We start from the raw sequence: 17170 nt of genomic DNA on the forward strand, positions 1-17170 counted from the left end.
TCTAGACCTGATGTATTGCATCACTTTTCTCCTCTTTCTGTTTAGCACATTGAAGCCTGTTTGTATGGGTTTCAATCAATTGCGGAAACCAATGATGTCAACTATTCTGACGTAATTCCAGGATTGATTGGTCTTATCCCACGGATAAACATCAGCAATGTGCAGTTAGCTGACACAGTAATGTTTACAATAGGTATGCATTATAACTTTTGAGTATATTTATTAATGAGGCAGCTATTCCTAGTAACTATGGTTTGCTTGCTCTTGGTCTGAGAACCTCAGTCATATTCATACAGCACAGAAACAGTCTTTTCAGCCTATCGTACCGATGCTGATCATTAAGTACCCTTGTACACTAATCCCACTTATCAGCACTAATGCTTAGCCATCTATGTATTTGTGACTCAAATCCTCGTGTTGATATTTTATTGAAGTTGAGAATACACACCTCCACCACCACTCATTCAGGCAGTGCTTTCCAGGTCCCAGCTCCTTCAGGGTATACCACATGCTGCTTTCACCACCTTACCTACCACTTTAAACATCCATGGATTTGTACACTGAGGTCCCTCTGTTCTTTAAAATTGCCTTAGGTTCTGCCAGTCATTTTGCGTGGCCTATCCTTATTCCTTATATCCAAGTGCGCGGTCTTGTACTGATCAGGATTAAATTCCGATTGCTATTACTCTGCACATTATATCAACTGATAAATACTCCTTTTGGATGAGGGGTTCATCCAAAACCCAATCTGCTCTTGTAAGCTATTGCCAGTACTTTAGAATAAGTGCTTAAGGGCACATAGCACAGAAACAGGCTCTTTGGCCCATCATTTACTTGTCAGGACAGATTTTAGGTATTGTGTCATCCACTTGGGCAATGTGTTTAAATTCCATCTGCCCCCTGCATGAAAAGCTTCTTCCTCAAATCCCTTTAATTCTCTTTTAATCCCTCTGACCCTAGTTTTGTACCCTTTAGATTTTGCCATCCATGTTTTGAGGGGAAAATCCTCACTTACCAAGGGAGTAATCGCCGGCTAATATTTATATTTCCATTAAGACCACGTAAAGCAGATTATCCTGAAATATGAATTTCTTTCTCATAAACACTGCTTGCTATTCTGAGTATTTCTGGTATTTTTTTTAAATTTCCAGTTAGCAGCAGCTGTTCTATTGATTTTCTGTAATATGTTGATTTTTGTCAGAGCTGGCTACATGCAAACTGCATGCCAAGTCACTTGAATTACAATCACTTAGTAACATACAGCAAAATAAAATCAGATACCTAAAGCTCCTTCAAACCATTTGTACTTAAAATATGGAAATTCATATTCTTTTGATGATTGCTCTGATCGTCATTGCAGTTTGAGTGTCCTTTTTGTTCTAAATTTATTCTAATTTCTATTGTAGGTGCACTAGCCGAATGGCTGGCTGACCACCCTGTGATGATCAACAGTGTATTACCACTGGTACTGCATGCTTTGGGCAACCCAGAGCTTTCCATATCCAGTGTTTCCACGCTGAAGAAGATCTGTAGAGAATGCAAGTATGACCTACCTCCCTATGCTGCTAATATTGTGGCTGTTTCTCAGGTAATGATCATTGAGACTTAATAACTATATTTGCAGTAGTGAGTAATTGTATCTTCTTACATTTAGGAGACTGAACTAAAAATTTTGCTGATACTTTAGAAGTAATGAGCTTATACTTTAGTTATTATAGAAATTTAATTTCTCAGTTATGAGTACATACTGTGAACAACATCACTTATTTAGAAAAATAAATATTTTTTTAAGTTACTGGTAAAATAGCTGATAATATTTTGTGTCTCAGGATGAAAATTCATTGAGAGGTACAACATGTTTGTATGGAAAAGGGTTCTTCTAAAAGTCCTTTGTTAACAATGGTCAAGTGGGTTTTTGTCTGGATGGATTTTGCATATTATGCTCATAGATAAAGAGAAATTTGGACATACGGCAATCTTAGATAATTTGCAGTGCAAGCACAGATTATTCTGATGATAAGGTTGAGGTGCACTTTGATATATTTTTAATCTGACATTCCTGTTATATTACAAACTGAAATAAATAAATATAGAATTGGAAACAAGTAAAAGTTGGCTATGTGCTGTTGAAAGTTGTATTTGAAATTCAGTTTTGGAGAAGTTGAAGTTTTACTGAAATAGATTAAATGAGTATAGTTTTTTTGTGAACAGTTCATATCCATTTCCCGCCTTGACATCTTTAACAGTAAAATGAAATAATGAAATATTTTTATTTAGTTAAAGAATTGAAATTTTCATGAGACTTATCAGGGTTGAGGTTAAAGGATAGGCAGTTGTTGTGTATTGTGTTGCAATTTAACAGATGATAATTGGTATTTTCTGTTTTATTGTTGTTTTCCACAGGAAGTTTTAATGAAACAAATTCATAAGGTCAGTTGATTAAAATTTATTGATATTAAAACAAATATATCAATGAAGTACTTGTATTCACGTCTATAAAATTTTTTTTCACTCTTCATAAAACTAGTACTGAACTGCTTCAAATTTTAATTGGAATTGCCTTAAACAACTGCGCTACATATATCGACCATAAGATATTGGAGTGGAATTTGGCCGTTCGGTCCATTGGCTTTGCTCTGCCATTCAATAATGGGTAGTTTTTTTTCAACTTCATTCTCTGCATCTTCCCTGTAACCCTTAACCCCCTTACCAATTGCAAACCTGTCAATCTGTGCCTTAAATATCATACCAGAGGATCTGTTCTGGGATTAGCATGTAAGTGCCATAATAAAGAAGGCGCGGCAGCACTTGTACTTTCTTAGAAGTTTGCTCAGATTTGACGTCATCTAAAAATTTGACAAACTTCTGTTGTTGCACAATGAGGAGTGTCCTGATTGGTTGCCTCACTACCCATTATGGAACCACCACTGCCCGAGAATGGAAGGTCTTCTAAAAGTGGTGAATACAACCTAGTCCATCATGGGCAATGCTCTCCCCCACCACTGAGTGCATCTGCAAGGTGCATTGCCTCAAGAAAGCGGCATTCACCATCTATTCCCTCCACCATTCAGCCCATGCTCTACCATCGAGAAGGAGGTACAGGAGCCTTAAGTCCCACACCACCAGGTTCAGAAACAGTTATTACCCTTCAACCATCAGAATCCTGAGCCAGCATGATAACTTCAGTCACCTCAACTCTGAAATGCTTCCACATCTTATGGATTCATGGCACAATCTATGGACATGCTTTCAAGACTCTACAACTTATGTTCTCAGCATTATTTTATCTATCTATGTACCTACTCTTTCTACGTATCTCTGTGTATCTACTGTTATCTATCTGTCATCTTTTTGCACGTTGGTTGTCAGTCTTTGTGTGTAGTTTTGTATTGATTCTATTGTACTTCTCTGTTCTATTGTGAATGCCTGCAAGAAAATGAATCACAAGGTAATATATAGTGACATACATACTTTGATCATTTGCTTTGAACTTCGAACTCAATGACTTGTCCGCTACAGCCCCCTGTGGGAAAGAATTCCACAGATTCACCACCCTCTGGGTGAAGAAATTCTTCCTGATCTCAATTTTAAAGGGATAGTTCTTTATTCTATGGCTCTGCCCTCATATCCTAGACTCTCCTACTATTGGAAATGTACCTGTATATGGATTCTAACATTTGTATACATTTAGTTTTAATGCAAAAAAAGTGTAAAGTTTATACTTTATACAACGTAAATAATGCCACTGGATATGGAATGAGCTGTTAGAAATTGCATAAAATATAGAGTAAAATTCTATCTGCAAATATATTTTTGGTCACTGTTGCTGGTGAATAAAAAATGAATGACAATGTAATTTCAGCAAGATACACACTGATTAGACTGGAGATACAACTGATAGGAAGGAAAAGAGTAATCTAACTGAAAATCACAAACACCTTATAAATGTTTAGTATGTGTTATTCAAAGCTCCCACAAAAACATAGGAACATAAGAAATAAGGAATAGTCCATCTGGCGCTTCGAGCCTGCTCTGCCATTCAATAAGATCATGGCTGATCTGACCTTGGACTCCTCTCCACTTACCTGCCTTTTCCCCTTAACCCTTAATTTCCCTACTAGGCAAAAATCTATCCAACACTGTCTTAAATATATATACATTGAGATTGCCTCCCCTGCTTCATTGGGCAGAAAATTCCACAGATTCACCACTCTGGGAAAAGCATCTTTCCTGCCTCTAACTTATCTATCCTTTTCATAGTTTTGTGTATTTCTGTAAGATCTCCTGTCATTCTTCTGAATTACGGTGAGTACAGCCCCATGTGAATCAATCAACCTCCTCATCTCTGGAATCAACCTGGTGAACCTCCTCTGTACCACCTCCAAGGCCGGTATATTCTTCCTCAAGTAAGGATACCAGAATTGCACGCAGTACTTCAGGTGCAGCCTCACCAATACCCCGTACAATTGCAGCATAACCTCCTTACTCTTAAATTCAGTCCCTCTAGCAATGAAGTCCAAGATTCCATTTGCCTTCTTGATAGCTTGCTGCACCTTCAAACCAACCTTTTGTGATAACCATATAACAATTACAGCATGGAAACAGGCCATATTAGCCCTTCTAGTCCGAGCCGAACTTTTACTCTCACCTAGTCCCACCGACCTGCACTCAGCCCATAACCCTCCATTCCTTTCCTGTCCATATAGCTGTCCCATTTAACTTTAAATGACAACATCGAACCTGCTTCAACCACTTCTGCTGGAAGCTCATTCCACACAGCTACTACTCTCCGAGTAAAGAAGTTCCCTTTTTAATCATTTTACTACTTCAATATTAATACCTAACGCTTGAATCTTCCTAACTAACCTTCCATGTGGAACCTTGTCAAAGCCCTTACTGAAGTCCATATAGACAACATCCACTGCTTTACCCTCGTCAGCTTTCTAAGTAACCCCTTCAAAGAATTCAATAAGATTTGTCAAACATGACCTTCCACGCACAAATCCATGTTGACTGTTCCTAATCAGACCCTGTCTATCCAGATAATTATATATACCATCTCTAAGAATACTCTCCATCAATTTACCCACCACTGATGTCAAACTCACAGGCCGATAATTGTTAGGTTTACTCTTAGAACCCTTTTTAAACAATGGAACAACATAAGCAATACGCCAATCCTCTGGCACCATCCCTGTTTCTAATGACATTTGAAATATTTCTGTCAGAGCCCCTGCTACTTCCACACTAACTACCCTCAAGGTCCTAGGGAATATCCTGTCGGGACCCGGAGACCATTCTACTTTTATATTCCTTAAACGCGCCAGTACTTCCTCTTCTTTAATCATCATAGTTTCCAAAACCTCCCTACCTGTTTCCCTTATCTTACACAATTCAATATCCTTCTCCTTAGTGAATACCGAAGAAAAGAAATTGTTCAGAATCTCCCCCATCTCTTTTGGCTCCACGTGTAGCTGTCCACTCTGATTCTCTAAGGAACCAATTTTATCCCTCACTATCCTTTTGCTATTAATATAACTGTAGAAACCCTTGGGGTTTATTTTCACCTTACTTGCCAAAGCAACCTCATATCTTCTTTTAGCTTTTCTAATTTCATTCTTAAGATTCTTTTTACATTCTTTATATTCCTCAAGCACCTCAGTTACTCCATGGTGCCTACATTTATTGTAGATATCTCTCTCTTTCCAAACCAAGTTTCCAATACCCCTTGAAAACCATGGCTCTCTCAAACTTTTAACCTTTCCTTTCAACCTAACAGGAACATAAAGATTCTGTACCCTCAAAATTTCACCTTTAAATGACCTCCATTTCTCTTTTACATCCTTCCCATGAAACAACTTGTCCCAATCCACTCCTTCTAAATCCTTTCGCATCACCTCAAAGTTAGCCTTTCTCCAATCAAAAATCTCAACCCTGGGTCCAGACCTATCCTTCTCCATAATTATATTGAAACTAATGACATTGTGATCAGTGGACCTGAAGTGCTGCTCAACACAAACCTCCGTCACCTGACCTATCTCATTCCGTAACAGGAGATCCAACACTGCCCCTTCTCTAGTTGGTACCTCTATGTATTGCTGCAAAAAACTATCCTGTCCATATTTTACAATCTCCAAACCATCCAGCCCTTTTACAGTATGGTCTTCCCAGTCTATGTGTGGAAAATTAAAATCTCCCACAATCACAACCTTGTACTTACTACAAATATCTGCTATCTCCCTACAAATTTGCTCCTCCAATTCTCGCTCCCCATTTGCTGGTCTATAATACACCCCCATAAGTGTTACTACACCTTTCCCATTCCTCAATTCCACCCAAATAGCCTCTCTAGACGAGCCCTCTAATCTATCCTGCCAGAGCACCACTGTAATATTTTCTCTGACAAGCAATGCAACACCTCCCCCTCTTGTTTCTCCGATTCTATCACACCTGAAGCAATGAAATCCAGGAATATTTAGTTGCCAATCACACCCCTCCTGTAACCATGTTTCACTAATAGCTACCACATCATACTTCCAGGTATCAATCCATGCTTTAAGCTCATCCACCTTTCTTGTAATGCTCCTAGCATTAAAATAAATGCTTTAAAGAAATTTTCTACCTCTTACTCTTAATGTTTTATCACTAGTGGTGCAAACAACTTTACTATTTTCTTTTTCTTCCTTCTCCCCTACATCTGTTCCTACGCTCTGGTTCCCCTCCTCCCTTGTATCTAGTTTAAATCCACTGGAGCCTCTCTATACCTGCAAGAATATTTGTTCCCTTCCAGTTCAGATGTAAACCGTCCCGCTGGAACAGGTCACACCTTCCCTTTAAAACTGCCGAATTATCTATAAATCTGAAGCCTCCCTCCTGCACCATGTCTTCAGCCATGTGTTGATCTGCGCTATCTTACTATTTCTAAACCCCCCTGCACGTGGCACTGGTAGCAATCCTGAGTTTGCTATCCTAGAGGTCCTGTCCTTTAACTTGGCACCTAACTCCCTAAACTCACCTTTCAGGACCTCCTCACTCTTTCTACCCACGTCATTGGTCCCTACATGGACCACAACATCCGGCTGCTCACCTTCCCTCTTGAGAATACCGAGAACCCGATCTGAGATATCGTGGACCTTGCAACCAGGGAGGCAACAGACCATCCGGGATTCTTGATCTCTTCCACAGAACCTCTTATCTGTCCCCTTAACTATCGAATCCCCTATCACTACTGCTCTCCTCTTTTCCCTCCTTCTCTTCTGAGCTGAGGGTCCTGTCGCGGTGCCAGAGACGCAATCGCTGCAACTTGACCCTGGTAGGTCGTCCCCATCAACAGTATCCAAAATGATTCATACACAAGCATTCCCAAGTCCTTCTGCACAGTTTCTGAAGTTTCAGAATGTGATTGTTTATGAACATTTATATATATATTCCAAAATCCGGTAGGGTTGCCCAGATTACACAACGTTATTTCTTGTCTAATTTTTACAGGTCTTGTTCTGATGTTTTTTGTTTTAAAACAATTTTGTTTTCCTTGGTGTGCAAAAATGTGATAAATTTTCATTACTTCTATTTTCAAATATAAAAGCTTTATTTTCACCTAAGCTTTTTTTCTCTTTTTTTTTAGACAAGTCAGTGTATGTGGCTGATGCAGGCACTGGGATTCCTGCTCTCTGCTCTTCAGGTGGAGGAAATCCTTAGGAACCTGCACTCCCTCATCAGCCCTTACATCCAGCAACTGGAGAAACTTGCTGAAGAGCCGGTATGTACAATGAAAAGCCAGCATCTTTACAACAAGATGCATATAATCCTGAAACCAAGATTTCAAGATTATATGCAACTATTTTAGTTGAACTCTTGTTCGTGTCATTCCTCTAGCAGTTTTATTTTCATCTTTGATCTTTTCTTTGTAGTAAGGTGTTTTATGCAGTTTTCTTATATCCTAAATCTCAAAACATTGCTTCTCTATGTCAATTTCTTTAATTCTAAGAATTATAAGTACCATAGAAATACAAGGGCATGGATAAACGACTTCTTGGCACAGTATTCATTTGTATTCAAGCACATACATTAAAAAGTTATTTGATTTTTAAAGTGTGCGATTAAATTTTGACCGCAATTTAATTATTGGCACTGATTAAAATATTTGAATTCCCTGCACCAATATGTATGCAAATAATATTTCCTGAAAGTCAACACTTCCAATCTTAGCAAGCACTTTCAAAAGAATAAATAAATGGTTAATGTTTCCTGAAATATGATAAAATCAAAGGCAAGGAAAGCAGATTTAATCAACTGAAACTCTTCACAGTTAATGTTCAAGATCTCTCCCTTGAGCAACCTACTGAATTTTAAACATGTCAGTTATTTTTCTTGATCACAAGTGTATGTGGTATATTATACCAAAGATTTATCCTTCAGTAAAAATATCCTATCATTCTCATAAGACTTTTTTGCAAGTTTTATTATGTACTTCTATCTTTTTCTTTTGTATTATTTTCAGTATAATTTAATACATAGCATTTAATTCTCTTTAAGTCATTTCTTTCTTCCTCCTCTCATTATTTAGCTTGCTGCTTGATTTTATTTTCATAGTTCAGCTACTTTTCATTGAGAAATAAGCCTAAATCGATTTTTCCACACCTTATCCAACACCTACCTAATTTTAGCACATGTACTTTCTAAAGCCTGCAAGACTGTCTTTTTGGTGTGATTTGCGAAACACAGAGGACCATTGGATTCGAAAAAGGAAAAAGATGTGTTGAACATGTACAAATGCTGGTTAGCCACAATTGGAGTAATGTGTCCGGTTCTGGCTGCACACTTTAGAAAGAGTGCGAAGCTTTTTTACAAGAATATTATCAGGAATACTTACTTACTTTTACTTGGGCCCTTAGCTCCTAAGTGGAACATAGGCCATTGATAATCTTCCGTCTCCATCGTCCTCTGAGGTTGATGGTATGATTGGAGTTCATCAATGATTCTTGCAATCCATTGCATCTACTGTACAGGGCTTAGGGCTTTGGCCTTTACAGCTTCACCACAGCTCTTTTCCATCTCTCACAACGGGGATGTAGGGTTGGACTTCTGAGAGGCATTTTTAGGAATGAGCATCTATAAAGATGGGGAAGTTGAGATTGTTGTCTTGGAGCATAGAAAACCTTGAAAAGACTTAGTAAGGAATGTACAAGTTTGTGATTGGTGTAGGTCTGGTAAATAAAGGGAAGCTATTCTCATTGGTTAATTGTGTGACGGCACACAAGAGAAAACTTTTCTGAGGAATGGTTAGGAACTAAAATTCAATATGTGTAAAGGTAGTGGAAATGCAGTCAGTTAATGCTTCAAAAGGGAGTTGATTAGTGTGATGAGACAGATGGGAAGCTGGAATTTCTAATACCTGAAATTAGATACTATTAGTTAGATATCTGAAATAAAAACTGACTAAAATCTCAGAATGCTTAGCTGAACTGATGATAAGGCTTGAACCTGAAATGTTAACAGGTTCTGTCTCTAAAGAGGTTGCCTGCCTTCCTGAGTATTTTCAGCATTCCAGCATTTTTGAGACTGATGGGGATGCTCTTCTAGGAGCTGACATGGACCTAATGGTGATCAGATAAGAAAACGGTGCCCTATCCATTACACTACGCTACCGTGCTGTCCCAAATGATTTCATTTATTTTTTACTTGAATGTACTGCATGGGCTGGAAAGGCCTGTTCTGCGCTGTATTTCTAAATCGAAAAAAAAATTTGGGATGACGCGGTAGTGTTGTGGTTAGCCCTGTGTTTTACAGTATCAGCGACTCGGATTCAGTTCCCGTTGCTGTCTGTAAGGAGTTTGTATGTTCTCCCCATGACAGCGTGGGTGCCCTCCCACAATCCAAAGACGTACCAGTTGGTTGGTTAATTGGTCATTGTAAATTGTCCTGTGATTAGGCTAGGGTTGCTCGGTGGTGCAGCTCAAAGGGCCAGAAGGATCTATTCTGCACTGTATCTCCATAAATAAACAAAACATCTTTAAAACCTTAACGCCTCATCAATATTACTTTTTGAATTATGTTTCCCAGTATATTATCAGTCCAGACATTAAAATTCAAAAGTCTTGTTGCTGCTTTCTGATCCTCATCTGTGTTTCTCATTAATTCCACTTTTCAAATTGCTGTATTTTATCCACAGAAGGTATTACATAATTGTCTAAATGCTGATTATCTGCCAGTCTCTATGCTTTCTTTTCCCACATCCATTTTAAAATTGGATATCTTCATCACTTCTTAGAAGACTGGTAATAAATTTTACCTTTGGTGCTGATCTTAGTGTCCAAATAAGCCAACACGATTTAAAAAAAAATTAACTCCTTATTCCTTTTTGATCTCTATGCAGACTTTAAGGACTTTGCAATATTTTGTATTTATCAGTCTTAAATTTATCCTCTGCAATTTCTTTTCAATTTCCTTTACTCCCTGTTATAATCAGAAGTCTGGCAGGCTTATATTTAGCTTTAAGTCATTGAACATATTAGATGAGACATAAAAACTCTTTACCCAAGTGAAATCATATGTCAGGTGACCCATGATTCAGATTTTTAATGAAACTGGATTCACATACGATTTCTTTTTGGCAGCTTATAGTTTATAATGAAGTATTCCATGTAGACCTCCAAGGTCTCTTACAAGTTCTTGCAGTTGGCACCCTAAAATTCTCCAATCCATTTACAAAGTCACAGAACATTTTTAATGTTATCAAAAAATAAATTTGTCTCCCTGTCTTCCCTTTCTATGTTCATGCTCTTTATGTTTTATTAAAAGCCATAATTAATATAATACTTTAAAGTAGTGGCTTTTAAAGTGGGGATTTGCAACTGGGTATTTAGAATAAAATCCATTAAATAGGTTCGGAGAAGATCAGTAATACGTGGCGCAATGAGTACAAGTAATAAGTAGGAGCAATGTGCAAGGGAGAACAAAGAAAAAGTAAGGTTGGGGAACTGCATGCCCTGTGTAAAACTTGGTTGTGCTCAATACACAACAAAAATGATATGTGATATTGAAATAAACATGAAGGATCATTTTTTTAATAACACTGCCTTTTAAGGTTTAACCAAAGTGGTTTAGTTATATCTCCGGTTAGATTTATAGTTGATTTTTTTATTGTTATCGAGTCACATGGGTGAATGAATTGGTTAAGGTCGGTCACCGGAAAAAAAATTTATAACTAGTTCTTTAAGCAGTGTTATTTTATTCATTGTTAATTGACTATTGAACTGGTCATACCATTTTTTAAACATGAGTACTATATTTTCTTCTAATACTGCAGAGCTAAAAAGATACTTCCATAAAAATATATAAAGAAACTCACTGACTTTCTCCAAATTATTTCCAAATTATTCTAGGATGATATAATTAAGGTAGAATAATTTGTTAATTTTTAGTCCTGTTAGCTGCTTCAGAATTCATCCTATTGACTCTAAAATCTTCTAAGATATTGACAACTTAAAAATAGTGTGGCAAATAGCAAATTTCTAACCAATGAATAATGAATATTCTGTCACAATGGTTATTACCTGAGTTAAAGTCTTGTACTTGTGAAAGCACCTTTAATGTAGTGCAATGGTTTAAAATGATTCACTAAAGCATTCCTGAACAAAGTTTGCACTGTCTTTGTGAAGAGATTGGCTTTAAAATAAATCTTGCAGGAAGAAAAGCCGAAGGAGATGTGGTGAATTTTGTTTGGTTTTGGGCTGATGTTGGAAGGAGTTACTGAAATTCAAAGCCTGAGAAGCTTAAGACAAAGCAAGTAATGGTGGAGTGATTAAAATGATGACTGCTTACAATTTTGAAATTGGATAAGTACAAATATCTTTGGAGGCGATCTTTATAAAGCCACCTTCAAATTGTAAAATCCAGCTTGCTTAATATCTCCCTCCTAATGGACGAATTTTAGTATTGGGATTAGCAGGTTTTTCATTACTCTTTTCCCTAATTCATTTTGGTACATTTTTACGCTCCTAAACTGTAGTTAATTCCTGTCTTCCAGGAGGTTTCGCTACATTACTTTTTAATTTTCATTTTCTTATTGATCCATTTTGGTTTATTTGGATTTCTATTTTGCAAATTTTATCTTGCATTCTACAGAACTCTTGTGACCCACTGGTTTAATAAGCTAAAGTCTATGTAATCAGAAAATATAACAACAGTTTTTAAATTGGAGGAGAAAATGTTTTCACTGGCTGCTTTATCATTAACTGGAGGCCATAGAAATAAAATAAATTTCAACAGATTGGAGGGGAAGGCAAGGATGATAAAAAAAAATCTTAATGCGTTTCCTGAAAGGATGCCAGTAGTGGATTCATTTGTATTTTTCAAAAGAACTCCAGTATGTAATTCGATGGGTGGGGGTTACAAAGCTATAGGGGAAAAATATGGATAATTAAGAATTGCATAGAGTAAAATGGCTGAGTATGCTCCTTATGTATATGAGTCAGTCTGCAGTCAACTTGAGAACTTTTGTCCTCTTTTGACCCATAAAAAGCTCTGTTCTGTTAAAGGCTAGAAAATATCTAAGAACAAATTTATTTCCAGATTGTTGCATTGAGTATTCATGGCCTCAATTTTCATAGTTTGCTTGCTACCCTTTATTCAAACAGTACCTTTGCATTGCAGTAGTGACTGTGCTGTATCTTGTGTTTTCCATTTGTTAAGTTGCTGTATCTTCCATTCACTCAGTCCTTTAGCAAAATAAAAAACATTTTTATTTAAGATGGTATTCCATTGTTGCTGTCTTGCAGTTCCTCCTTGCTATCATGCATACTCTGTCCAACCTGGATGTATGGTTATCCTGTCTAACTTGCCAAACTGTTGAATGCTCTTCCTCTACTTAATTTCATTTTCTGCAGGCTTCAAGTCATTTATGACTTTTAAAATTCCTCCTTAACAGAATATGGATTTTTATTTAATTCGTGATCCTTGGGTTTAAGTTCTAAACTATCAATTACCTGTCCATTTTGCCCACTAGAATTCTGCTTCTTTGTCTTATGGTCTAGAATTGAGTGAAAACTGAAGAAAATGGAAGGTAATATGAGAAATGTATGTGTGCTTTGAGGACCCGATCAAGTTGTATTTAGTAACTTTACAACCTTAAACTGTCCTTTTAAATGTTCCTAAAAATATTATGCAGTTAAAATTAATTGTTACTACTTAAATTTAAACTTAAATTGCTTCCAAATTGAGGCTACTGTAAAATGAAGCTGAAATTCAAAAAGTGCGCGTATAATTGTTCATTTAAAACTTAGTCTCAAGTGTTTTGTATGTCTCAAATATTTCATATTTTGCAATCAAATTGCAGTGATTATTATCCGGAAAAATGCCCTAACTATTTTGTGGTAAACAGAATCAATCAAAATTGGTTAACCAATTTGCAGGACATTGAGGAAATAGGTTTTTTTGTAGTCAAACAATGTCTTGAAATCTACAACTGGACATGCCTTTTAACATATCTCTGTAACAAGCCAGCACTATCTTTTTTCTGGATTAAAGTATCAGGATGGATTCTGCTCAGTGTGACTGAAAACTATATTCTGATTTAGCAGAAAATAGCCTATGCAGTATCAGTAGAGAGAATAAACAAGTTATGTCAGCTGTTGTGTGATCACAGCATGATTTTTGTGGACAGTTGCTTCTGTATCAGATATGAAGTATTTTTTCCACAAGTGGTACATCCTGGATTTGGATACTGTGCAGGCAAAAATCTTAATGTCATGACCGATGGTGCAGAGTTCTATAATAGCGAATGTATTCTGTACATTGTTATTGATGCTGTACTTAATATGTGCATGAAACGTGATTGAACTTGTACTTGTATTTTCTATGCATTAGATAGTTGGATGTATGGCTTATAACTTCACTCATCCCAACACTGAACTGACTCACTCTTAAGGACATTACAACTCGTGTTCTCAATATTTATTGCTTATTTACTATATTTATTATTGTATTTGTATTTTTGTTGTCTTTTACACATCGGTTGTTTGCCTGTCTGTGTCATGGGCGGTTTTTCATTGACTCTATTGTGTTTTGTTTGTATCTGCTGTGAGTGTTCACAAGGAAATGAATCTCAGGGTAGTATATAGTGACTATACTGTATATACTTTGATAAAGAAATTTACTTTCAACGTAGTTCAACTGCTTTGAATACTTGATGTAAATTTATGTCAATAAGCCTTGCTGTCTCTGCTTCTGATAGGGTCTTTGCTTTATTTTCAATTCTGCTTATGAAAATATAGCCTTTGTTAAAGTATCTTGTCATGCAATTGCATGCTTTCAAGTTCAAACGAATACTTCTGCCAGCCAGCTTCAAGAAAGCTTGGTAGGCTCCTCATCTTTTCAAATAATTTTAACTATTATGTTGCTCTAACACAGGTCACTTGCTGATAAGTACCCAGCTAATAGGGTTTAATTGCAAGTATCTTGTAACTGCTTTGGTGAAATTTTGTTTTGATGTGCTGGGAAAATTAAAAAGAATTACTACCCACAGCTCCAGTGTCCTGGGTTCAGCCTTGACCTGCTGGACCTGCTGTGTGATCTATGTGGAGTTTGTACTTTCTCTCTGTAACTGCATTGGTGTTCCATTTTCCTCCCATGTGTCAATGCTCAGCGCCATGTTGGTGGGCAGAAGAACTTGTTTCTGTGCTTTGAGTTTAATTCTACTAGGTTCCCATTGAACCTGCAAACTGGATTTCGATCATCACTTTCTTGAAATCTGTTATTGTTATAATACTCAGTAATTTCTGATGTCAGTTTGATCTAATTAATTTTCATAAATTACAAACAAAGTAACTTGAATTGCTTTTATTGTTGTTCATTTGTAGATGTGTATTTAGAAAATTATTTATTCAGATTGCAAAATCAATTATGTTTGTTGGTTAAAACTTAAATTAATTATGAGTGATTTTTGGATGTTTTTAAGCAAGTGTGCAGGAGGAAGTAGAAGAGATTATTGGCGCTGTGGTGCGATTTTAATGTTCTATGTTCATTTAGAGGAAATACTGACTCAACAATGAATAAGTTCAAGTTCCAGTTTAATTGCCATTCAAACAGATACAAGAATATGGCCAAGTGAAACAGTGTTCTTTTGGAGCCAAGGTGCAAAAACACAATACCAACAGTTAAATACAGCACATATAATTATGATAACCGAAAAACATAATTACAAGAAATAATAATACAGCCCATCCCTGAGTATTATGTCTGTAGATGATTGTGCATGGATGTTGTCTTAGAGCCACATTTCTGCAAGAACAAGTAAATGTCGTAGACCATTCTGTGACAGCTTTAGTATTCCTAGCATTGAGAAAGTACTGAGCTGTTGTTGGTTAGATTTTCTAATGCACAGTGAGCAGTTGCTCCAGAATTTGATGCTAATATTCCCTAGAAACTGGGCATTCCAACAGCAAAAGTTAAAGCACTGTCACTGCAGCTCACCACATTCATTTCCCGAGGGGCAGTGCTGGTGTGCTGAGGTCTTGGTCATTAATAGACAGTGGAAGACCAACAGAGTGGAAAAGTCTCCAAATTCTGGATGTGTTGTTACCCTCTAGAAGATTAGTGAGTGATAATTTTGAATAAACTGTCAATTGCTCTTTTACAGTAAATGGTATTGTTGCTGGCCCCACTGCATCTGTTAGAATCATAGGCTCCCGTATAATATAAACCAGATCTCTATGCAAGATCTTCACAGAACCTCCCTTTATGTATATTAACGAAATTGTGACATTGTTTGGTTCATCTATAAGTCAAGTCACTTTCTGTTGTCATTTCAACCGTAACTGCTGGTACAATACACGGTAAAAACGAGACAACGTTTTTCAGGACCATGGTGCTACATGAAACAATACAAAAACTCCACTGAACTACGTAAAACAACACAAAACTACACTAGACTACAGACCTACCCAGGTCTGCATAAAGTGCACATTAGTTCGCTGCATTCCACAGAAGAATGTTAAATTTGACACAAGACTTTTGGTACAATGGTACCTCTTCTGTGCATACTGATCCAAGGTAAATATATACACATTGTCCACTTAAGTGAGTCCTTTACTCAAGTTTAGCAAGAGGGAGTGGAATTGCTTTAGGACATGTTTCATGTTTTGAATGGGTATTAGGGACAGAGTATGTGCTACAGTTGATATGCCCAAGGCAGGGTAAAAATGCATCCTTTTTAGAGTGAGCTGTTGCTGCTTACTGACATTTCAAAAGTTGCAGGCTTGACTTAAAATGTTAACTTTCGTTTGCCACTTGAAGACAAATTGCAAGTCTCAGGGTAAGTTAACGGGGAAAAAAATTAGTGGCAAAATTTATCCCCTTTGACATCTGATAAAGTTGCAGGTATTAATAGTACCAGCTATTAAGGCGATTCAGGAGTGGAATTAGCCAGAGGCCTGGAAAGGTTCTCTGCTCAGCTAGGCGTTGTGATTCTGATGGCAGTTGAACATGGACTGGGGAACCTGGCCTCCAAACCAGTTCAAATCTGTGGCAAGTAAAACAAATAAATGAAAGAAAGTGGCTGCTGGGAGGGAGGTAGTAGTTGCACTTTTTATAATTATTGGTTGAAATGGCTTTCATTTATTTTAGTGCTTTTAAACTTTTTGAAAAAGTTCACAGGCTTTCAATAACATTGATAGTTTTGACAATGAGTGAATTTAGTGGCAGCTCCCTCCGGCTGTCAAAACCATCCTATGACATCAGCAAACTGTCTGCTGGGTATGCCTTGGCCTCTGCTGAATAAACTGCAGTTCAGGACAGGCGCAGGGGGAAATCTTTTGCATAATTATAAATTGTAAATGGCTGAAGACCCAGGATAATCCATGGGGCCTTCCAATAGTAATAATATGCCAACCTTAAGCTGATCCATTTCTATTCTTTCCTTTAGCATTACATAAATGAATAGTTAATTTTGTGCAAGGGAGAAATGCTTTGAGATTTGTCAGTTGTGGTATTGAGATCATTGGGAGTACCAGTTTGAAAGTTGGGGAGACCACAGGATCGTTAGGGAAAGTCGAGTCATAAAATGATGGATGTTAGAATTAGGACCAGGGGAAATGTTGTAGGGAGATGGTGGGAGCCACTGTTGGGGTTAAGCACTACTGACATTGGTTCCCAGTACCAGACTAAATCTACA

The 17170-nt window shown here is 37.1% G+C and overlaps 1 protein-coding gene across 4 annotated transcripts in view; it reads left to right on the forward strand.

Annotated features, from left to right (window-relative positions):
• Positions 1-17170, forward strand: part of ipo13b (importin 13b) — a 146847-nt gene that overhangs the window by 65814 nt on the left and 63863 nt on the right. For all 4 annotated transcript variants that reach the window (XR_010019923.1, XM_063064376.1, XM_063064375.1 and 1 more), the window contains 4 exons: positions 46-193; positions 1407-1588; positions 2404-2430; positions 7625-7759. Coding sequence is in view for 3 of the 4 variants with exons in the window: in XM_063064376.1 (XP_062920446.1) it covers positions 46-193; positions 1407-1588; positions 2404-2430; positions 7625-7759 (492 nt within the window). In the remaining variant the exon portion in view is untranslated. The remainder of the gene's footprint in view (positions 1-45; positions 194-1406; positions 1589-2403; positions 2431-7624; positions 7760-17170) is intronic.

This window comes from Mobula hypostoma, chromosome 12, assembly GCF_963921235.1.
Source record: "Mobula hypostoma chromosome 12, sMobHyp1.1, whole genome shotgun sequence".
Lineage (NCBI taxonomy): Eukaryota > Metazoa > Chordata > Chondrichthyes > Myliobatiformes > Myliobatidae > Mobula > Mobula hypostoma.